Source organism: Thamnophis elegans, chromosome 1 (assembly GCF_009769535.1).
Source record: "Thamnophis elegans isolate rThaEle1 chromosome 1, rThaEle1.pri, whole genome shotgun sequence".
NCBI lineage: Eukaryota > Metazoa > Chordata > Lepidosauria > Squamata > Colubridae > Thamnophis > Thamnophis elegans.
Window position 1 is genome coordinate 146,184,780 of NC_045541.1, and position 24,483 is coordinate 146,209,262.

Below are 24,483 nucleotides of genomic sequence, written 5' to 3' on the forward strand. Positions count from 1 at the left end.
TAAATGAGATAATAGAAAAAATGCCCATAAAATTTGTCAGTGAAACAAGGCTGGGAGAGAGTGTTAACACCACAAAAGACAGGCAAAAGATTGAAATTGACCTTGAAAAACTTGAACACTGAACCCCCATCCAAAAATGTTCAGTGATGACAAATGTTAAGATTCTGAACTTATCTTAGCAGTAAGAAGGATCTGGATGCCTCAATAAACTACAAGTTAAGCAATACGGCACAGTTGCCAAAAGGGCCAATGCACTTTTTGGCTGTGTAAATAGACATATAATGTCAAGATCATGAGAAGTAATTAGCCGCCCGGAGTCCTACGGGATTGGGCGGCATACAAATGTTATTAAACTTCAAACTAATAGTACTACAATATGCTGAACTGGTCAGATTGCATCTGGAATACTGCAGTTCTAATTGCCATAATATGAAAAGAATGCTGAGCAACTGGAGACGATAAAGAACAACAAAAAATATGGTAAAGAGCACAGAGGCTAAATCCTATGAAGAATTTAGTATTTTCAGCATAAGGAAAAGAGAGCTAAGGAAAGGCATGACAGCAGTCTACCAATACGTGAAAGAATGTCATGGGGCAAAATGTGTGGATTTATTTTCCACAGAATCTGAGGATAAGAAAAAACACACAATGAGTTGTTTTACCAATGAGATCCAAATTGGAAATAAGGAGGACTTTCTTGACTGTAAGAGCTGTTAAGCAGTGGAATAGCCTGCCTCCTGAAGTTTGATGAAGGTACTCCATCACTGGAAGTTTTAAAGAAAAGATTGGATACCTTTTGTCCAGGATGGTATGAGGATTCCTGCACTGAGCCAGGGGTTGGACTAGAAGTCCTCCAAGGTTCTTTCTAACCTCTATTATTTTATTTAAAAGAAAAACAATGGAATCATTATTGCTATTGCATCCAAAGCCAAGAATCTATGTATAGGAGATATGACAAGCTACATTTTGAAGATTACTTTTTGTTGAACCATTACATTACAAATATAGTCATTTGAAATAAACAAAGCAAAATAGAAACAAACATATCCTTTGAGATCTAAACTTCACTCATATCACGGAATAGCACGGAGTAATTAGAGCATTCAGGATGCTTGGAAACAAAGGCAAGAGGAGAATAGCTTCTACTCTGTTAAATTTCTTATTGCTCTCAGGGAATAATTGGGTTTTTTTGTGTTAGAAATACTATCTACCATGATTTGGCAAAAGTCAGCAAAAAGTTCAGTATACTTTGACTATTTCCCAGCTGGATATCATTCAAAGAATAAATTGTTCTGTCTTTCAAGCTATCATAAGTATTCTTATGACTGTAAAACACATGAATACATCACAATTTAAACAGATAGAACCATAATTAGGATAATGAAATGTTTGAAGTTATATTGACTGTAACAAAGAATTAAAGTTAGAGATGAAACAAGAAATCCTACTTGATATAAAAATGTTCCAGAGTTGTCATTTTTCTTCCTATCCACATGTTCATTGAAACTAGGTATTTTGTGGAAAAGCAATCTTCTCCGGGAAATAAATCACCATGCTAACCTATAAAGTCCATATATTATCTACAACTAACTTCTGTATTTTTTTGTCAATTACAGACACATGGTTTTCTCACATAACCATTAGTTGAATATGAATAATTTAATAATTGAAAGCAGTGCTCTTTATGCCTGTACATAATTAAGGCAAAAAAGAACAACAAAGTACAATAAAGTGTGATATTTATGTGCTGATAAATTAACATGCAGTTGTAGATTTAGTAGTCAAATGCCAGCTTCCGTGGGGTCATGAATTCCTTCACCATTTCATCAGTGATCTGCTTTCGCCTTTGCTGGTGAGTCGCAATCAAGGGCTGAAGAGTTTCAATCAACACCTTCTTGAGTTCTCCTGTCAGCAGGGCTCCACTTGTGTAAGCCTGCCAAAGAATGTCACAGTCAAAGGGAATGGTCATATCCAATGACATCTCCTGCTAATCTCCTGAAAGGTACTGTGCAGAAATGGAAAGCACTCTGCCTTTCTTAACTAGGAGTATCATTCCCTCTGAAAGTCTTATATAACATCATAGAAAAGGATACTTTACGCACAAGATAGTGGAATGATGACTCAGGAGTTCCTTTTAACTCCCTGAATTAATAAGACACACCAATGCACTGTTATTAGGAATGGGAAGAGACAGGATTAATTCAACTTTCTGAATGGAAATTGACTGAATGACTTTGGCTAATGATTCTCACAACCATTTAGTGTTTGGGATAAAGAGCCGTGGTGGCTCAGTGGTTAGAATGCAGAACTTCAGGCTATTTCTGCTGACTGCCGTTGCTTGCAATTTGGCAGTTTGAATCTCACCAGGCTCAAGGTTGATTCAGCCTTCCATCCATCCAAGGTGGGTAAAATGAGGACCCAGATTGTTGGGGGCAAGAGGCTGATTCTGTAAACCGCTTAGAGAGGGCTGTAAGCATTGTGAAGCAGTATATAAGTTTAAGTACTATTGCTATAAAGCGGCAGAGAGAAGCGCCACGTACACCACCTTGAGTGTCTTGAAGACAAGGCACAATTTAAATATAAAAAAATAACTATCTTTTTAATTTTAAACAATTATGCTGTATTCAGAGGAAACGATATTGGATTTATAGCTGAAAAATATAAATTTTATATTTTATGAATGAAATGCTTTAAGAAAAAAAACATCTTATAGTATAGAATCTGGCTCCTTGTGGTACATGATGATCATCTCTGAATATTTTTTTCAAGATGAGCAGAACATTTAAAAAAAAAGATGGCAATTACCTGCTTAATTTGTTCTAATCTGTCATCATCTTCAAGGAAGAAGGTGAGGTACATATAAGACACATCTACATCACAATTACCACCATATTGCCTGTGCTCTTCAACAGTGTCTTTGCCACCAGAGAAAGCATGCTTATTAATCTGGAGCAAAATAGAAGAATATGTACATGCATTAGAAGTGGGGGAAAGCTTGAATATAAAGTACACTTTATACATAATAAACAGCATTGCGAACTATCCTAAAAATACAAGTTCCAGGTGTAGCTATAAAAGAAGAGGCAGACATTGTGATTTCCAGAACTTAATATATTATCCACTTAGCTTTCATTAGCAGAGGCTAACATTGTCAGAGTGTAAAAACTACAATTGAAGAGATATTTGCTTTTATACATCATTGACCAATTTGGCCATTGCGCGTGTGATAGCCCCATCCAATAAACAGCATCTTTAGATTTTTCAATATTAATCAACATATTACAGTTAAATCTTATATACAGGTGAAACTCGAAAAATTAGAATATCGTGTAAAAGTTCATTTATTTCAGTAATGCAACTTAAAAGGTGAAATATATGAGATAGACTCATTACATGCAAAGCAAGATAGTTCAAGCTGTGATTTGTTATAATTGTGATGATTATGGCTTATAGCTCATGGAAACCCTAAATCCACACTCTCAAAAAATTAGAATATTACATGCAATCAATAAAACAAGGATTGTACATGGAACAATATTGGACCTCTGAAAAGTATAAGCATGCATATGTACTCAGTACTTGGTTTGGGCCCTTTTGCAGCAATTACTGCCTCTATGAGGCATGGCATGGAAGCTATCAGCTTATGGCACTGCTCAGGTGTTATGGAAGACCAGGATGCTTCAATAGCGACCTTCAGCTCTTCTGCATTGTTCGGTCTCATGTCTCTCATCTTTCTCTTGGCAATGCCCCATAGATTCTCTATGGGGTTTAGGTCAGACGAGTTTGCTGGCCAATCAAGCACAGTAATCCCACGGTCATTGAACCAGGTTTTAGTGCTTTTGGCAGTGTGGGCAGGTGCCAAGTCCTGCTGGAAAATGAAGTCAGCATCCCCAAAAAGCTTGTCTGCGGAAGTAAGCACGAGTACCCCAAAATCTCCTGGTACATGGCTGTGTTGACCCTGGACTTAATGAAGCATAGTGGACCAACACCAGCAAATGACATGGCTCCCCAAATCAACAGAGACTGTGGAAACTTCACACTGGACTTCAAGCATCATGCAGTGTATGCCTTTCCATTCTTCCTCCATACTCTGGGTCCTTGGTTTCCAAATGAGATGCAAAAGTTGCTCTCATCAGAAAAGAGGACTTTGGACCACTGAGCAACAGACCAGGTCTGTTTTTCTTTAGCCCAGGTAAGACACTTCTGACGTTGTTTGTTGTTCAGGAGCGGCTTGACAAGAGGAATACGACATTTGAAGCCCATGTCCATGATCCGTCTGTGTGTGATGGCTCTTGATGCACTGACTCCAGCCTCAGTCCACTCCTTGTGAAAGTCCCCAATACTTTTTAATGGCCTTTTCCTGGCAATCCTCTCCAGGCTGCAGTCATCCCTGCTGCTTATGCACCTTTTTCTTCTACACTTTCCCCTTCCACATAACTTTCTATTAATGTGCTTTGATACAGCACTTTGGGAACATCCAACTTCCTTTGCAATTACCTTTTGAGGTTTTCCTTCCTTATGGAGGGTGTCAATGATGGTTTTCTGCACAACTGTCAGGTCAGCAGTCTTTCCCATGATTGTGATTCCTACTGAACCAGACTGAAAGACCATTTAAAGGCTCAGGAACCCTTTGCAGTTGTTATGGCTTAATTAGCTGATTAGAGTGGGACACTTTGAGCCTGGAATATTGCACCTTTTCACAATATTCTAATTTTCTGAGATTGTGGATTTGGGGTTTTCATGAGCTGTAAGCCATAATCATCACAATTATGACAAATCATGGCTTGAACTATCTTGCTTTGCATGTAATGAGTCTATCTCATATATTAGTTTCACCTTTTAAGTTGCATTACTGAAATAAATGAACGTTTGCATGATATTCTAATTTTTCGAGTTTCACCTGTATAGTAGGGTATATATTCTGATATTGCAAAGTAAAGAAGGCCACATCGATGCAAAAACAAATAAGACTGTATTAATCAAAACGGAGTTACATTTCCACCTACCATCAATATGTTGGTTAGACACATATTATGGATTTTAAGTTGCATCTTTATGATAATGTTAAAACTATAAAACATAAAATTATGCTAATGATCCAGAAAAAGAATTGAGTAATCAATCTGAAGATTAAACTGTTTATTTTGAATATTTTTGTAAATGAGGAAAAACATATTCAAATATGACATCATAAACAAGTGTGGAAAATCCAAAGTATTTTAGATATTACATATCTAAGAATTATGTTTTTTTCTATTAAACCTGTTGTGAGATTCATTTTTGTCAGAATAATCATATCGGTGTTACTTTGCAAAGGGTCTTGTGCAATGTCCTCCAGGATATGACAATCGCATGTTACGAGAGATATACAAAACATGGTGGATGAGGGAAGCCCACACTCCTTAAAGCCAAGCAGATTGGGATTACCCACCGTGATAATTTGCCTAGCAACTGTCAAATAATTTCATGGAGGCCATGGAGAGACAATCAGCCACAGGATCCTTAGTACATTGTGGGCTGTCCCCTGATACCACTAGATGAGATCGCTAGGGCTCGCTGCCTTAGGAGAGTGAGGAAAATCCTCAGGGACGACTCACACTCTGGTTAGCCCTTCTTTATTCTCCTACCATCTGGAATGAGATATAGAAGCATAGGCAGCCGCACAAACAGGCTGAAGAACAGTTTTTATCCGTGGGCTGTCAGACTCCTGAATGAAAAATAACCCTACAACAACATAGTATGATTGACTTGTGGGGCGGGCGCGATGTGCAGTAAATTCACATGGTGTGATTGGACTGGGTGTTTGTTAGTAGGATTCACTGGGCTAGGGATTTTTTCCCCTTTCACTGTGAGTTGTATTGTGTTGGGGGTGGTGCACAAAGGGAGCCTCAGCCAATCTCATTGTACACATGTTGTACTCTGACAATAAAGGTTTGAATTGAAATATTGCTGTTACTTTAGTTTGCAATGCAAAGACACATGATTAGTGTGAAGTATTTAAGGCTCAGTCTGCTTAAGAATATAGTTTTCAGTATTTGCTGCAACATTCTTTGGGGAACAATTGTAGGGAAAATATAGAGCTTAAATGAATAGTCTGTGAAGACAAAGCAGCAAGCTGGAATTCAATAGCAACACAACCTGTGTGCAGCATTAGCCTCTTACCTTTGTTTTGATTTGCTTGGGTGTATCTGTAAGAAAGATGGAGGAATTCGGATCGCTAGCACTCATTTTTGTTTGTGCTCCCTGCAAAGCTGGGAAGAAGACAGAATGCAGTAATGCTGGCTTGGGAAAGCCAATCCGAGGAGCTACATCTCTTGTCATTCTAAAATAGGGATCCTAAAAACAGGAGGGAAAAACCCAGAACAAAAAGCATCACAGCATGAATCTGTTATAGTGTAAGTCAGGAGAGGAAGAGCACTACAAATCGTATAAAGTGTTGGAAAACGTTTGTTTCTTAAATTTCCTTAAATTAAATTGTATAAAAAGGATAGAAGCTTGGATTAAAGACAAGCTGCAACTAGCGATGTGCAGAATGTATATCTAGCTTTCATTTTTTTGTAATGGATTTGGTGGAAGTTGTTTAAAACATCTCAAGTCGCTTTCTTACCTGATCAATTGCACATGGGATCAAACACTGGATATCCTTCCTATTGTTGAAGATCTTTGGAAATGATGAGCTAAAGGATGGAGCTGCTTGAATAGCAGGAAAACTTATCTTTCCTAGGAAAACACAAAATACTCATTTGTCCAGTAAAACATAATGAACAATAGAGTGGTTAAATACTGAAATTAGATTTCAATAAGAAATGCTAGTTAAGAGATGCCTAAAGCTAAATAACTTATTACATGTAAAGAATGTATATAAATATATTTCAGAATTAAACATTTAACAGGCAACATGCGAGCAAATACATACTTTAAAATCTTAGACAGTAATTTGAAGCATAACAATTGAAGGTGTTTGGAAAATGTGTTACTTTGTGACATTGATTTTTACTTGATGTTATGATCTTGGAACCATTTCAATAACTAATAACAAATATTATTTTCCTTTTCTGTACACCATACTTTTAACTGTCTAAAAATTATCTAAGCAGAAATGACAATCTCCCAGGTTCAAGTACAGGATGGATAAACCTGAAACCATTAAGTTCACAGCTATTCTCACCAGAGGTGGGTTTTGGTTGGTTCGCTCCAGATCAGGTGAATCGGTAGAGGCGGTGGTGGAAGGCAAGTGCGCAAGAACACACACAAGCAAACCGGTAGCAAAATAAATTGAAACCCACCACTGACTTTCATCATTAGTAATGGTATCTGAAGATGTTGCGAGCTGTAGTTCAGTCATATAGCTGAAATTCTCTATCTATGGTAGATTACAACTATAACAAATGTATACGTCTACAATTACTATGCTTATAAAGCAAAGATGCCTCCAGTGAATTTACTTATGACATTTTTATTTCATATACGCCCTCAGAACCCTGTCTAAATAAGGAATTTTTTTTACATTAAACCTATTTCCAGAAAAATACTGTGAAGCATATAAAGCAAAGTTCATCATCTGTGGGATTCTTCATGAATTTCTAAATGAAATTTGAACCTGCTGTCCCTGGCATTAATCCAAGATTCAAGCACTATATTTCATTGTTTTGCTTTTTTGAACCAGAAATTCAGGTAGGTTTTTGTTTTCAATACATGGTATTAGTTAATAGAATTATATTTTAACTCACCTATGCAGTCACTATCTGTAAAACCGAAGATTCCTTTTACTTGGTTGAATGTCACATGCTTTTGAACTTTAATAATATTTTCATAGAAGCCTACACTTGTCCTGGGAAAAGGGCAGAGAAATCAAAATCTCAACACAGAGAAGACTGTGTTCTTGAGAATGTTCATAGTCAATATTGCAATCAGGTATGACGAAACATGGATGTTTAATATATTGTATTCAGAAATAAGTTTAAATAAAATTTAAGCTACTTGGTTATCTTTTTCATGAAGCATTTCCAAATTATTTTATTATAGATTTCATTTTACTATAAAGGTACTTATAAGCTTAGATAGATTTATTATGGTACATACTATATTAAAGCTATCATACTTTTTTGTTCTATTTTTTTCATCAGATTTGATCACCAACTGATTCCAACAGTTTTCACCCTCCAAAGCTACTAACGATCACAAGATATTAGCAGAACTGATTCTGCTGTGTTCATCAGGTCAATGCAACCTGGCAAAGGGCACTCCAGGAATAGGGCCAGGTCAGCTCAAAGGGTTTAATATATTATACCTTCTAAGTTTGCAATCCTAGAATGTTAAAACTCTGTAGAAAACCACAAGATGGGTTTTCAGAGCCTAGTCAAACAATATATATAGCAAAAATTAAGAACTTTTTTTTCTTTGAATAAAATACTATTTCTTCTAAAGCTGGAAAAATTTCAAGTATTGCTTTAGCTCTATTTAGTCCCTTTAATGCAATAAAACATAAGAATTACATTCCAACCATGACATTTGAATCTCTTCAAATGATTCATTAGTATGATAAAGAAAAAAGGGTTATCAAACATATTTTTAACGGCAATAACTCAAAACAGAATTATTCTGTAGAAGAATACTCTTTATAATGGCTTTTATTTCAAAAAGCTCTTTTTAAGCAGTGTTCTTTCTAAAACTTATGCCATATTATGCATTAGATTTCCTGAAAGAAAATTGGTTAAAGAAGCTGCAGTGAATTGTGTTAAAGTTTCTGGACAGTTTAACATTACTTCAAAATGATGAATTTTGATCATTCAGTTATCAAAAAATGAGATCCTTACCCCATATAAGACAAATCAGAAAAGATAAAAGTTTTATTAATGTCAAATCCACAGGCTATTATGTCCTTGATGTTTTCTATAGCATACTGGTAGGCTTTCTCAATGGTCAGATCTTTCCACAAATATTTCTCATCATCAGTCATTTGTATGACTAATGGAACATTAAATGTTTCTTGTAACCACCTAGTAAGAAACAGAACAAGTTTACACAAAACAAGTTTTTCAAGTTAACTTCTAGTTAAATTATGTGATATGCAAACAAGTTAATAACCTTATTTACGATCACTTATGCAGCCTTTGGACAAATATTTTCTCAGTCAGCAACATTTATTTGAGTATACCTCTTGGTATGTAGGTACACACCTGCCTATGAATATGCTAATAATAATGTGGTAACGCATACATAGCTATTTTGCAAGAAAAATACATGTATATGATAAATTGTGGAAATAGTTTATCCTATAACTGATATGAATAACAAGCCATGTTGACATCAAATTGATACAGGTATCTTTGTATCACAGTGTAAATGATATGATTACATAATTATTTTATGACATTTGAAGCAAGGACATTAGACATGTTCATTTAGGTGATGATGCCATGACAAACAAATATTTGTTTTCCTGTCCAGTCCTTGGAGATGTTCATGCTTCTTTGGAATGAGAGTACCCTCTTCCTGCATAATAGTAGCTTTCAACTTAAAATACAAATCAATTTAGTAATGTCAATTAGTTTATTTCTATGAATAATACTGTACATTACGGAAATATTAATTTTCTTCTCATCATATCAATACATTGTATCTTGAGTTCTAATATTGGATTTTATTGTACTTAATTGTGCATGTACTTCTCCTACAGCAGCAATTATTTTGGACAATTCATGCAATTCCAGTACTTAAGTTTGATATTTGGATTTTGGGAATCACCTGTTTCATTTTTTCCTGTAGCATTAGACATAATATGTCTCTAGATATCAAATTCCATATTTGTGCCATAAATACTTTGTCCTGCCTGTGTAAAATAACAAACTGACGGAACAATCTCAGATAAGAATTGTTCCTCTTATCTCCAATCCTTAAATGAAACCTGTTGGTTTCAAACTGAAGCATAATTGAGTACCTGGCTGATTTGTGGAATAAGGCAGCACCTGACAGGAGTGCTCCTCTTGGGCAGCCTTGTGGGAGTCCTTGATTGGATTGCATTATCACTGTATTAACTACATTTTGGATTAATAGATTTTGAATTCTACAACACTGATATCTTGTAAATCTTTCAAGTACCTCTAGAAATGGAGGGCTAGAATAAACTGAAGTCAAAATTGGATGCAAATATTTTTAATGAGCCTCAGTGCTGCACTGGTTAGAGTGCAGTACTGCAGCTACTTCTGCTGATTGCCAGCTGCCTGAAATTTGGCAATTCAAATCTGACCGGGTCAAGGTTGACTCGGCCTCCCATCCTTCAAAGGTGGGTAAAATGAGGACTCAAATTGTTGGTGGAAATATGCTGACTCTGTAAACTGCTTAGAGAGGCCACGCCCACCCCAGCTCCATGAAGGGGAGAAACATCATGAAATGTCACATGATGCCAATGTGATGCGGCGAGTTTGACACCCGTGGGCTATATCCTTGTTCTGCGGTCAGTGTCATAGCTATTTTGTTGATCAGAGGTGGTATTCAGCAGGCTCTGAACAGTTCTGGAGAACTGGTAATGGAAATTTTGAGAAGTTTGGAGAACTGGTACATATCACCTCTAACTGGTGCTGCCCCCATCTATTCTCTGCCTCCCAAGTGTCAGATGATCAGGAGGAAATGGGGATTTTGCAGTATTCTTTCCCTGGAGTGGGGTAGGAATGGAGATTTTACAGTATCCTTCCCCTGCCACACCCACCAAGCCATGTCCACCAAGCCACGCCCACAGAACTGGTAGTAAAAAATTTGAATCCCACCACTGGTCAGGACATCATGTCTAGCTTAGTCCTTGAAGTTTTATGCATTTTTACACAAAAGAAACCCCAGTTTCAAAACAGATAACTTCCATTTGTGTGCATAAGATTCTGCATCCAGCAGAATCAATTCAGAAATAATGAGTACTCAGAAATAAATTCCAGTAAAGACTATGAGACTTATTAAGAAATCAATAGTTTGGACTTTAACATCTTTTTCAGGCTCAAAATGTATGCATTTCCAATCCTCTTCTTTACCTCAGTACGCTTGATATCAGCTTGAAGATGCCCAGGTATTTGTAATGATTATTTTTATCCAGACATTTAATTTTATTTCCATAGGCTATCTTGACTGTCTTCCTTTTCACTATTTTCCTCCATTGATGGTAAAAGTGGCACATTTATCCAATTCAAACTCCATTGGCTGTATATATGGACAATGTTGAGCAATGATTTATTAGAACAGTGTTGTGATATTAGTATTAAAATACTTTATTCATTAAACATGAAACTCAGTCAACTGAATATTCAAAAATGCATCAGAAATACCATTGACTGGTGCTAATGGTTGATACGGGTTGCTGACGGTGTCCTAGGTATCAACCAAGTACCTTTTTAAAATATATGATGTTCTGAGTAGTGCAGTTTTTGCAGTTCTGCTGGTGTTATTGCAGGAAGCTGCAATTTGTTGATGCATCTTGCAACATTCTTGGACATGGTTCCAAGTGCCCCGATGACAATGGGTATCACTGTTACATGTTTCATCCATTATTAGGTAGTTTCGATGGCCAAGTCTGGTATTTCGTGGTTTTTCCAATTCCTGTTCTTTGATTTTGGCATCTCCTGGTACCGCGATGTAAATCTACAACCATGATATCTGGCATATTGTGTCCCAAATGACGATTCGTCTGTATTCGAAAGTCGCACAAGATCTTCACCTTCTCATTTTAGGTAACTTCTTCAACTTTGTGCTCCCATGATTTTTTGGATACAGGTAAGTCATATTTTTTACATAATCACCAGTGGTTTAATTTAGCAACTCAGTCGTGTGTAGCTTTGTAATCAGTTTGTGCAATTATGCTGCATTCACAAATTAAATGTGAAACATCAACTTTGTTGTTGCAAAGTTGGCAGTTTGGATTGTCAGTGGATTTTTGTATCTTTGCTTTCATGGCATTAGTTTGTAGTGTGGTTCTTGAGCAGCGAGTATTAAACTTTCTATTTCTTTCTTGATGGTTCCCATTTTAAGCCTATTTAATCTATTTAATCTGTCATCCAACTGTTTTTCCCTATATTCTGCCTTTGTTTCTTTTGTTTTTATACTGTTCTCTGTTTTCACAGCCTGTAGCAATTTTTCTGTACTTTGGTTCACATAATCATTCAAACTTTGTTTTTCTTCTTCTACAGTTTGATAGCCCCCTGCCACCTATTTTTCTTGGCAGGTACAATCTTTCGATGTCACTCTGTGGATGTAAAGCGTGGTACATATTCAAACGTTTGCTCATTTTCCGGTCCACGTTTTCCAGTTCAGCCAGAGTCCAGTTGATGATTCCAGCTGAGTAGCGTATCACTGGAACTGCCCATGTATTAATGGCTTTAATTATGTTTCCAGCATTCAGCTTTGATTTAATATTTTGCTTACCCTCCTTATGTATCTCTTTTGTGTTGACTCGTTGACTTTTCCATTCAAGATGTTATCTGCTTCCAATATGCCTAGGTATTTGTAACTGTCATCCTTTGCTAATGCTTTCACTATGCTTCCATTTTCCAGTTCAATTCCTTCTATTTTTTCCATTTTTCCTCGCTTGGAGAGGCCTCTAAGCAGTTTACAGAGTCAGCATATCATCCATGCAGCGAGGAAAAAGTGGTACATAAGTCTAAGTGCTATAGCTATTGCTATTAATGAGCAGAAACATGTATGCATGCATTTATGTATACATACAATGTTTTCTGCTCATGAAAAATATTTGCATCCAATCTGGGGTGATCTCCCTTTCCCATAAAAGTACCTTATATACAGCACAGTTCAGGAGAATATACGAAAGTTCAAGAGTTGTTTCCAGAAGAGACCGCAACATCGAAATGATACTTCTCTAAACATTTCTGTATATTGATCTCAACCTCCATGTCCTAATTCCAGATCTCAGCAATTAGCATAATGCAAACATCTACCACTGAAATTAATTACTTTTAAAATAAGAAACCATTTAATAATAAAAAAAATCTGATCAGAATTACTTACTTTGTAAACATAAATGGGATAAGGTGGCCAACATGCATTGTCTCAGATGAAGGACCTCTGCCTGTATAAAGATAAAATGGCTTCTTCTGTTCATAGGCATCAAGAATTTGGTTCATATCTCTGGAAGAAAATAAGGAAACATTGTGTGCTTTTAAGGGAAAAACCCACTTATATAAAGATAAATGAGAGCAGCATGAACAGATTTCAGTGATTATTTTGTATTTTAAAAAATACTATGCCATAATTTATATCATGTGACAAGATTCTAGTTTTGAAATACAAAGAATGTAGGACCACCATTTCCATTTCATGCTCCAAGTTTTAGTTTTCTTTCATAGGGATGCTTGTAACCGAGCACTCCTGACAACATGCACCAAGGAATATATCAGGGCATTAAGGACAGCTAAAAGATCACATATTGCCACCTTGGTTGCGTCCGCCGAGTCACGCCCAGCCGCCCTGTTTAGGATAACCCGCTCCCTCCTAAATAGGAGGGACGCGGGCGAACCCCTACAGGGTAAGGCTGAGGAATATGTCCAATTCTTGGCGGACAAAATTGCTCGGTTTCGGTCGGACTTGGACTCCATCTCTGCAGATCCAGCCGAGACACAGGGGGAGAGCTTGGCAGACCATCTCTGGGTTGAGTTTCAGGATGTTGCCTCTGGGGATGTGGACAAGGCCATACGAGCTGTGAGTGCCTCCACCTGTATACTGGACCCGTGTCCCTCCTGGCTGGTTGCCAACAGCAGTGAGGTGACACGAGGCTGGATCCAGGCGGTTGTAACTGCCTCCCTTTGGGAGGGGCACTTCCCCACCGCACTTAAAGCAGCGGTGGTGAGACCCCTCCTGAAGAAACCATCTTTGGATCCAGCCGTTCTTAACAATTACCGTCCAGTCTCCAACCTCCCCTTTCTTGGGAAGGTTGTTGAGAAGGTGGTGGCCTTCCAGCTCCAACGGACCTTGGAGGAAGCAAGTTATCTTGACCCCTTCCAGTCCGGCTTCAGACCTGGTTACAGCACAGAAACCGCTTTGGTCGCATTGACCGATGATCTCTGGAGAGCCAGGGATGGAGGCCATGCGTCCATCCTGGTTCTCCTTGACCTCTCGGCGGCTTTCGATACCATCGACCATGGTATCCTTCTGCGACGACTGCGGGAGGTGGGAGTGGGAGGCACTGTTTTGCGGTGGTTCTCCTCCTACCTCTCGGACAGGTTGCAGTCGGTGTTGGTTGGGGGGCAGAGATCGTCCCTGAGGCCCCTAACTTGTGGGGTGCCGCAGGGTTCGGTCTTATCCCCCCTACTATTTAACATATACATGAAACCGCTGGGTGAGATCATTCGGAGGCACGGGATAAAATACCATCAATACGCGGACGATACGCAGTTGTATCTGTCCGCCCCGTGCCAACTCAATGAAGCGGTGGACATGATGAGCCAGGGTCTTGAGGCCGTTAAGAACTGGATGAGAGCTAACAAACTGGTACTCAACCCGGACAAGACCGAATGGCTGTTGTGTTTCCCTCCCAATAATTTGGCCAGTGTTCCATCGCTCAGGCTGGGGGGTCAAATTCTACACCCCTCAGATAGGGTTCGCAACTTGGGAGTCCTCCTGGACCCACAGCTGACTTTTGACCACCATCTGTCGGCTGTGACCAGGGGGGCATTTGCCCAGGTTCGCCTGGTACGCCAGTTGCGACCCTACCTGAACCGGGAGGCTCTCACAACAGTCACTCGAGCCCTTGTGATCTCTAGGCTGGAATACTGCAATGTGCTCTACATGGGGCTGCCCTTGAAGAGCATCCGGCGACTTCAGCTAGTCCAGAATGCGGCCGCGCGAGTGATAGTAGGCGCACCTCGGTACGCCCACATAACACCCATCCTCCGCGAGCTGCGCTGGCTACCTGTTGATCTCCGGGTGCGCTTCAAGGTGCTATTTACCATTCATAAAGCCCTCCATGGTAGTGGATCTGAGTACTTGAGAGACCGCCTTCTGCTGATTACCTCCCTTCGTCCCATCAGATCGCACAGAGTGGGCCTCCTCCGAGCTCCATCCGCCAGTCAGTGCTGACTGGCGACTACGCGGAGGAGAGCCTTCTCAGTAGCAGCTCCGACCCTTTGGAACGATCTCCCCGTAGAGATTCGCACCCTCACCACAGTCCAGAGCTTCCGCACAGCCCTTAAGATCTGGCTATCCCGTCAGGCCTGGGGATAAGATCTTCATACACCCCACCCGAATGTTGAATGAATGTTGTGTTTTATTGCTATTTTTATTTGTACCCACATATTATTTTACGTTCTGTCTTGCACTCCCTTCCCATGAGTTGTAAGCCACCCTGAGTCCCCTCAGGGAAAAGGGCGGCCTATAAGTGACAATAAAATACAAATACAATACAAAATAGAATAGTACTCAATATATTGATGAATGAAAGAGACATTTAGAAAGGATATTTTGTTTGATTCAAATAAGCTAGTGATAAAGCACACTTACCTATGAGAAAAGAAAATACCTCGCCGTAGAAAATGATGTGGTTTTTGACCTGTAATTCTCTCTATTCTATTGATGAGGTCTTTATCAATTTTGCTACTGCCAAATCGAACTGAAAACAATAGAAATAGAGACTAAATTATATACATGATGGTGAATACATTAATGAATAAAGCCCCAATCCTCAGAAAATAAATGGGACAATAGTTGAAATGATTTGAAAAGGTTGTACCATATGTAAATGTTGAACACATAAGAGAACTACACTTGATCTCAAATGAAAGGTCAAAAAGTGATGATTGGTCTTGACTTGAAAATTAACTGTACAATAAATATTTGCTGACACAACATGTCTACTTATGCAATTACTTAGATTTCAAGATAACTTTTTCAATCTATATTACCTTCATAATTCAATAAAACTTTCATCCTGTCTAAATATGCAGTATATCCTAAGATTTATGCTGTAAAATCTACTGAATACACTGCATATTTTGCTTTTTAAAGGATCAGTTAAACTCTATAGCAGCTCTCTTATTTGATGTCCTTAAATAGTAACATAAAAATGGGTTATTAATGTTACTTATCCCCCATTCCAGTGACATTGTTACATCTCATGGTTTTTAGAATCTAAACATAATCCTGATTTTAAAAAATTGTGAACTGAAAAAACATCCCTACGCTGCTGCCCATAAAAGTAGGAAAATTAAAAAGGAAAGGAAACTTAATAACGCTTCTTTGGAAATCTTGAATATCAAAGAAGCATAGTAGTTGAATAAGATCGAGGGTCAATGAATTCTAACATCTTAACCATGACACTTTCATGAAAGCCCACCTATAAAACATGAGGTTAGTGCCCCATCTGGCAATCGGGAAAGATAATATTTTATGAAAAGTGCTATTTGAAAACGAACAATCTTTTTTTTTTATAACTTCAAGGCTGTGGCAAAAATAGGTCAGTGCCTAAAGAGCATCCTTAGATAGTCTTTGTAAATGTGCTGTATTTCAAAAAACGTCCCCACCACCAATCCCATTGTATTCCATTTTCTAATTAATTTAATCTTAATTTATATTAATATTTAACATGTCAATGTTTTAACGTTCTGTACTTTCACTTTTAGAATGTTGTAAGCTACTCAGGGGATGCAGTGGCTCAGTGGCTGACTCTGAGCTTGTCAATCAGAAAGGTCAGCAGTTTGGCAGTTCGAATCCCTCGCGCCACGTAACCGAGTGAGCTCCCATTACTTGTCCCAGCTTCTGCCAACCTCGCAGTTTGAAAGCATGTAAAAATGCAAGTAGGAAAATAGGAACCACCTTTGGTGGGAAGGTAACAGCGTTCTGTGTGCCTTCGGTGTTCTGTGTGTCTCCGTGGACAGCCCTGGCTCTTCGGCTTTGAAACAGAGATGAGCACTGGCCCCTGGAGTGAGGAACGACTCGCACATACATGCAAGGGGAACCTTTACATTTACCTTTTAAGCCACTCAGAGACACTTGACATGTGACATGGACAGCATATAAATGTAATAAATAAATAAATAAACAAACCAATATGTTTTTTAAGGTAATAGAACCCCACCCACCTATAAGTTTATCATAATCTACTCCTTTTGCATTGGATGTCTGCACTGTCCAGGGGTCCACAAAATCATCCTCGTCAACGTTGTCTGGACTGTTACTGACTGTAGTGAAATCTGTTGGAGGAGAATCTGCTTTATATTCTTGACCTGTAGCTGTTTTATAGGTTACTTTTAATGACAGCAACAACTTAACTGCAGCATCAATTTCATCCTGGGAATAAAATAATAAAATATCATAACAGCATTCAAATAAATTAAGTTTAGAGACACTGAACCTAGCAACTATATACATATATGCATATTCAATGTTCTCAATATCTACCATGCATAGAAATTACAGTGTGAAGACAAAAATATGCATGGGAATGAAACAGCTGGTTCTGGAAAAAAAAAGGCAAAAGAAAATTCTCAAAACCACAATTACAGCCAAACAATCTGCTTGTGTAATGTTGAGCACGTCATTCAAGGCCTCTATTGCACTTTTTCCACTTGCAAAACAGGTAAAAATATTTAACTATTTCATATGGGTACAGTGGAACCAAAAAGGAAAGGTTGTTATAAGTATTCCATTTAAGATTTTGGTGAGCTTATTCCAACTAGAACCAAATTGCTTGCTTATCATGTCCTTCTTTGAAATCCAAGTGGTTTTACATAATTCTTTATTTATATAATTTACATGGCTGCCCGTCTCACAATACGATGCCTAACTCACTATATGGCTTGGGATAGTGCACAAAGATTAAAAATCCAACAGGGAAAAACATTAGTCCAGGATGGTGAATGAATCATTCTAATCCTAAAATCACTTCAGTAACAAAACTTGCCTAACCTCCAGGCCTGAAAGTCTGGGGAAACAGGGCACGATTCAAAAAAGACTAAGCGAGCCATCCAGATCTCTTGGGGGGGGGGAGGGGATACTGTTCCACAAGGTAGGCTGTGCTACAGAGAAGACATGATTTCTAGACCCAATAAGTTGACATTGTTTAATAGAGGTGACTGGAGCATGTTCTTTTTGCTATATCCAGAGAGGTGATCCAAAACAGTGGGGAAAAGGCAGCCCTGCATTTGATTTAGACTTAGCTCGTATCAAGAACAGCTGCTTTTGTAATCACCCAAAAAGAAAAAACTTGCCCTTGAGACTCTGCTTGTCTCTGTTTATCATATCTGTGGAGTCCTTGGTATTCTCTGAGTTTGATTGCTCAGAGAGCACAAAGGACTCCACCGTTCAACCAAAAGGTGTATGCAGATGTGTGTATCAGAGGAGGTATTCAGCAGGTTCCAACCAGTTCTGGAGAACCGGTAGCGAAAATTTTGAGTAGTTTAGAGAACTGGTAAATACCGCCTCTGACTAGCCCCACCCCATCTATTCTCTGCCTCCCGAGTCCCAGCTGATCAGGAGGAAATGGGGATTTTGCAGTAACCTTCCTCTGGTGTGGGGAGAGAATGGAGATTTTACAGTATTCCTCCCTTGCCACACCCACCAAGCCACACCCACATTAGTAAAAAAATTTGAATCCCAACACTTGTGTGCATATATGTATGGATATATCTACACATACACACACAGTGGAGGATTAAGGCTCACTGGTGCCCTAAGCACTGACAAATCTTGGTACCACCCTCCTTTGTACATACTGTAGAAATTTTCATTGGCTTTTTTTCTTTCTCAACTTTGTGGTTCCCCCTTGGACCTGGTGCCCTAAGCACGTGCTTACTCTGCTTAATGGTTAATATACCATTGCGAGCACCCGAGCGCACACACACACCGATTGGAGCATCATATCTGACATGTTATAGTTGGCGCACAAGCTGCAGAGTCCTGAGCCTAACTTTCCTTTAAGTGAAAGTTGGAGGTAGAGTGAGCAAAATAGCTTCCTGCCTGCTACTTAATGAAAAATTTCATTTCTTTCTCCAAATTCCTGATAATATCTAGTCTAAGATTTTTCAAGCTGGACTTTACAGAACTGTAGGGTTATAAAAAAACCTGAGTGGGTTTCCGTGAAACTAAGGTAGAAAAAAAAATCCCTGTATGCGACTGAGGGGATATGGGGTTGTCCCCCCTTTTAGTCTCTGATAAGACTAAAAACACAAACTTTCCATTTATTAACTCTCCGCTAAGGACTAAGGTATTCCCCCCCTTCACAAAATCCTTGAATTCACTCAGCCTTCTTCTCCTACCACACCCCCAAAGTGGAACTCATTGATTACGGAGATGTTTACAGATAATAATATATATCCAACTACTTCAACCTTGGAAGATTTCATATGCTACAATGGGCAAAAATCCAAAGGGCAAGTACAGTTCTCAGTTTTCTAAGCAGCTAGTTCACACCTTAAGTTGTACAAGGTAAGACTGTATCCATCTTAGAAGAGATAATGCATTGGTTATAGCTCTCACAGATTCTGTTAAAACTATTTTGTCTAGATTGGAACGGATTTGACTGATTTTATCCACAGAATATAATGCAGAACATTTACTATGAAGGTCCAATTTTTAAATTAAATCTACAGTAAAGATTTAGCAATTGAAATAAGCTGTAGACAGATTCTAAGTAAAGAAAACAACAAAAATTATTTACACATTGCATTGCCACTGAATAAATCCTATGATGAATTTGAAATTTGTTCTTGCTCATTTTGTCATTTTTACTAGTAGCTAAGCTTGCTGGAGAATAAGAAAAAGGTCTGAGGGACTCAGGGGACAGTCATGTAAGTCTGTTTGTGACAATTTTTTCCAAGTATTATTTGTGAGTAGATGAGATGAACAAGCCAAGAAAAGAGCAAAGGCTGAATCAGAGAAAATTTCTACTAATCCAGTAAAAGCCTTTCAAGGGGCACTTTTGCTTATAGAACAAATGCTCTAGATCTAATACTATATTTTATCAAGAAACTTAAAATTCAATTCTGGTGGCTGAATGACAGAACACCCCCCCCCATTCAATTCAATACTCATATTTTGTAGTAACACAGTTATTACAAGACAATTATTAAAATATTTATATAAGTGGATAATGAATGAATGAATGAATGAATGAGTGAATGAGTGAATGAATGAATACACACATACACTAACAAAGTACTGCTTTACCTTTGGTGCTTTTATGGATTTCAATGATCTGACGTTTTCTCCTTGTGCAGCTATTTGTTCAAACAGTTCAAGAGGCTTAAGAGAGCAAAAGCTTCCATTTGGAATATCTGCCATTTTAAGGAGTGTGGTAAGTCTTGTATTTTTAATTTAAAGTCCGCCTTATAATGTTTTATCCAGAAAATTCAAAACAGCAATTTTGGAGAATTCTATAAGACAAATAATAAATATTAGTATGTATGTATGTATGTATGTATGTATGTATGTATGTATGTATCTATTTATCTATCTATCTATCTATCTATCATCTATCTATCTATCTATCTATCTATCTATCTATCTATCATCTATCTATCATCTATAAATCTATGAATTACATAAGGATACAGGTAGCCCTTGACTTATGACCACAATTGGGACTGAAACTTTCATTGCTAAGTAAGGCAATTAAGTCATGCAAGATTTTATGATCTTTTTTGCTACAGCTCTTAAGTGAATCACTGAGTATTAGTGAAACTGGCTTTTGCCACTGAGTTTGTTGAGTGGGAAGATCACAAATGCTGATAACGTGTCCTTTAAACATTACAACAATCCATGCTGGTTGCTAAGCCCTGAATTTTGATCATGTGATTGTGGAAGCATTGCAATAATCATAAGTGCAAGGACTAGTTGTTTATTACCGTTTTCAGCTGTGTTGTAGCTTTAAATAGTTGGCAAAAATGGGTTATAAGTCAAGGGCAATTTGTAGTTATTGGAAAGATTAATACACACTTATTAGTAAATGTATTTCATTTAAAACAATGATACTGTTACAATATAGACAATTGCACTGTAATCAATGTCAAGAAGCAATTACATTAAAAAAACCATGCTTGTCAGCTAGGATAGATATTTCATAGCCTTTCTTGCCTGGCCTTCATCTGAAGTAGACAATCCTATTTCAGACATCATTTGACATTGACAGCCTATCATATTCAAAATTAATTGGGGTTGTCTGAGCCACATATTCTTAAGCGCAAACTAGCGAGGTCAGTGGTCAGGAATAATGGAATCTGAAGATGAAGGTTCATTCTCCAAGCTTGTGGATTGCTTTCTGAATGTTTCGTTACCAGGCTAGGTAACATCTTCAGCAGAATTTAGGGAATGTTACAGACTGGTAATGAAATGTTCAGAAACAAATCCACAAGCTCGAACAAACGAACCTCCACTCTCTTCCTACACTTAAGCTACAAATATTCACCACTATTACATAATGGAATCTATTCTCCAATAATACCTGGAGAGCAACAGATTTTCTATTTCTGATGAAATATATTTAGAATGAAGTGGGAAACACCATTACTTTTAACTTATTTATTTTTGTTAATTCTGTATCTAAGCAAAATCAAAGTGTCTGTCTATTGATCAAATGGCATTGGCGGGTACAAGATATTAATCCTGTCCTCTGTATCTGCATCATTTGTTCCTGAACTATCAGCTCCAGTCAAGATGTTGAACCACATAGGAAAGAGAAAGAAAGAAGAAAACTCATTTAATCCATTTTTTACTATTTCATTGTATTTCTCATCATACATCTTATGATTATAGTTAAACTACAACTGCACAATCAACTATTTCCCTACTTTAATATGAATAATTTTTCTATAATGCTTTTTAGCTATTTTTGGGCTTTGACACATTATATATTTGCCTTTCCTTCAACTCAATGGCTATATTTCTTGAAAAGTATACCAATTTTAACTTTGTGTTATGGCTTTGCTACAGTATCATTGTACTAAACAATTCAATTGTTGTATCAATCCAATATTGTTATTTGGATTTGAGGACCAGTTCTCCAAGCTCTGACCATCAGGGCATACATACATCATGCTCACATGGCCCCAATTACAATTTCAAACCATCAGTTTACAGGTAATGAGAAAGCCACTAGCCGAGTCTTTAGATTAGAGAGTTCCAACCTGTCAATTTACTTCCACAAACCTGGGCTGAAAATAATCTGCTCTAAAAAGAGCAGCTTCCCACATTTCCTTTCTGCACTTGGACAGCACCAATGACTACCAGCATAGAAACACAGCAAACGATCATATCTTTTAAAAAGGAGAACAAGGAATCAAATCCTACCCTGAAATGAAAATTACATCTGCAATTTTCTCATTAGACAAGGTTAGGCAAGGGCTCTGTTTCAGTTTCAGCTGAATCTGCAATATGGGTAGAACAGTCTCTGTGGCATCTTTTACAGGGCCATTGTATGCATTTCAATGAAAAAGCTTGTAAAGTCCTTCAAATATTGAAATCTTAATTATCAACCTCTTGGTCAGGGTGGCCTAGTAGTCACACAAGGGCTAATTTTTCAGGAGAGCAAAAAGATACAACACCTATCACCAAACACAGAAAGTCAGGCAGAAGAAGCAGCAGTTTTTTTTTCCAACCCTAGATTCAGTTTTTCTTTCTCTCCTACGAAAATCTCTCTTCCTCTCCTCCAAAGATGATATTATTTATTTATTTATTTATTTATTTATTTATTTATTTATTTATTTATATTTAGTTTGTCACTCATGTACAATAACAGAAATAAGAATAAACATGAATAAGAACACAGGAAATGCGTACAAATAAATGGGGACAGGGACGTTAGGCACACGTCCCTTAAAGACCTCTTAGGAATGGGTTTTCCCCCCTCCGATCCCCCTTTCTTTTTCTCCGATCCCCAGCCGACTTTTCAAGATAGCTAGAGGCGTCCCCGCTCTGGCTCCTTTTACCTCCCTTTTCCCCCCTGCCTTTTGCCTTACCTGTCCGCGGAATCCCCCACTTCTTTCAGCGGCTCTCCAGCAAGAGTAACCCCATTGCATCAGCTACAGCACAGCCCGTGCGACGCCGATCGTCTTCCGATCAGGAAAGGCGTCCCTAGGCCGGAACTGAGGACAACGAGGAGAGAAACCGACAGCGCTTCGTCCTGCGGGAAGGTCCGCCAGAGAGGCCAAACTCTCGTTAAAATAAAAAATAAAACTAAAGAGCGCACGAACCAGGAAGAAAGGCGGACGACGCGCAGGAGAGTAAACCAGGAACCCTTGAGAGCAAGTCGAGTTTCCTAGGGGAGGCTTTATCGAGGGAAGGATGTGGCCGCGCTGCAAGGCGATCTAAATCTGATGTCAGAAGCGGCTGCGCTCAGGTAGTGTTGCTGTAAAGTGGGTCCCCCTTTAGGTCAATCATTTGAGTGACTAGGAGTTTTTCTCTCCCTTATTCGCTAAGTCCCCGGCCCACTCAGGATCTGCTTCGATGGCAACGGTTGCAGTTGGTACCAATTATGTTCCCGAGCGGTCTTTGCTTGTGCTAAGAGAGGAAATAAACGTAGCGAAGCTCGTTTTGTAAATGCCTCTATTTCCTAAACAGCCTAGTCGGATACAGAGAGGACAGATTCTCAGGCTGATTAGCAAGGATTCGTTTCTGTGTCCCTCCACCTGCTAAATTGCCTAGCGTGAAAAGATGCAGGAACTGGCTTCTCCTTACTTCCCAGGCTTCTATTTTCAGCCATGCCAAGTATAGTTGCTTTTTCAAGAGCATCATCTACTTTTATGAAATGTCCTAAGTAGTTCTTGCTTGCTGTTGGTAATCTTTATTTATCTAGCACATTCATCTATAACAGAATAACAGTTGGAAAGGACCTTGGAGGTCTTATAATCTAACCCTCTGCTCAGGCAGGAAACCACAAAAGATTGTCCAATCTCTTCTTAAAAATCTCCAGGTTTGGATCATTCACAACTTCTGGAGCCAAGTAATTCCACTGATTAATTGTTCTAACTGTCAGGAAATTTTTCCTTAGTTCTAGATTGGTTCTCTCCTGGATTAGTTTCCATCCATTGCTTCTTGTCCTGCCTGCAGGTGCTTTGGAGAACAGGATGACCCTCTCTTCTTTATGGCAGCCCCTTAGATATTGGAACACTGCTATCATGTCACCCCTTTTCATTAAACTAGACATAACCAATTCATCCAATCATTCTTGGTATATTTTAGCCCCCAATCCCCTCATCATCTCTTCTCTGCACTCTTTGTAATGCTTTATCTTTGAGCTCAAGAAAACAAAAGAATCACTTTTGCTGTCACCTGTGAGTTCAGCATGCTAGTTAATATGATTGTCTTTTTAATATTTAACAATCCAAATTTTTCATTTTCCTTGTTTACTTTAATAGTGAGCACTTCTAAGTCCAAGCCCTTTTTTTACTGTGGGGGTACAAGTAGTATTGTCTCATATATCAAATTGTTGATGTTTCAGTATTCTATTAGGCTAATTGGCTAGCCTTAAATGTATGTTTATTACATGTTGTATTCTAGACA

The 24,483-nt window shown here is 38.3% G+C and overlaps 2 protein-coding genes across 2 annotated transcripts in view; one reads left to right on the top strand and one right to left on the bottom strand.

Annotated features, from left to right (window-relative positions):
• Nucleotides 1-1,298: 1,298 nt before the first annotated feature.
• On the bottom strand, nucleotides 1,299-23,265 carry WARS1 (tryptophanyl-tRNA synthetase 1). The gene is made up of 11 exons (XM_032234282.1): nucleotides 22,941-23,265; nucleotides 20,155-20,360; nucleotides 17,070-17,277; nucleotides 15,493-15,601; nucleotides 13,006-13,125; nucleotides 8,817-8,999; nucleotides 7,731-7,831; nucleotides 6,608-6,720; nucleotides 6,163-6,336; nucleotides 2,806-2,946; nucleotides 1,299-1,933 (listed from the first exon to the last, which is right to left on the bottom strand). The coding sequence occupies exons 2-11, from the start codon at nucleotides 20,266-20,268 to the stop codon at nucleotides 1,775-1,777; spliced, it is 1,422 nt and encodes a 473-aa protein (XP_032090173.1). The 5' UTR covers nucleotides 20,269-20,360; nucleotides 22,941-23,265; the 3' UTR covers nucleotides 1,299-1,774.
• WDR25 (WD repeat domain 25) overlaps nucleotides 23,237-24,483 on the top strand; it is an 88,064-nt gene continuing 86,817 nt past the window's right edge. The window contains exon 1 of the mRNA XM_032234273.1: nucleotides 23,237-23,320. The gene's annotated coding sequence lies outside the window, so the exon portion shown is untranslated. The remainder of the gene's footprint in view (nucleotides 23,321-24,483) is intronic.

What these genes read in the sequence shown, in the direction of transcription:
- WARS1 (XM_032234282.1), bottom strand. Translation starts at nt 20,268, where the DNA reads ATGGCAGATATTCCAAATGGAAGCTTTTGCTCTCTTAAGCCTCTTGAA. An exon ending in TACAGATAGTGACTGCATAG is followed by an intron (nt 6,721 to 7,730) that starts GTGAGTTAAAAT and finishes GTGTTTTCCTAG; the next exon opens with GAAAGATAAGTTTTCCTGCT. An exon ending in TCCCATGTGCAATTGATCAG is followed by an intron (nt 6,337 to 6,607) that starts GTAAGAAAGCGA and finishes TCCTGTTTTTAG; the next exon opens with GATCCCTATTTTAGAATGAC.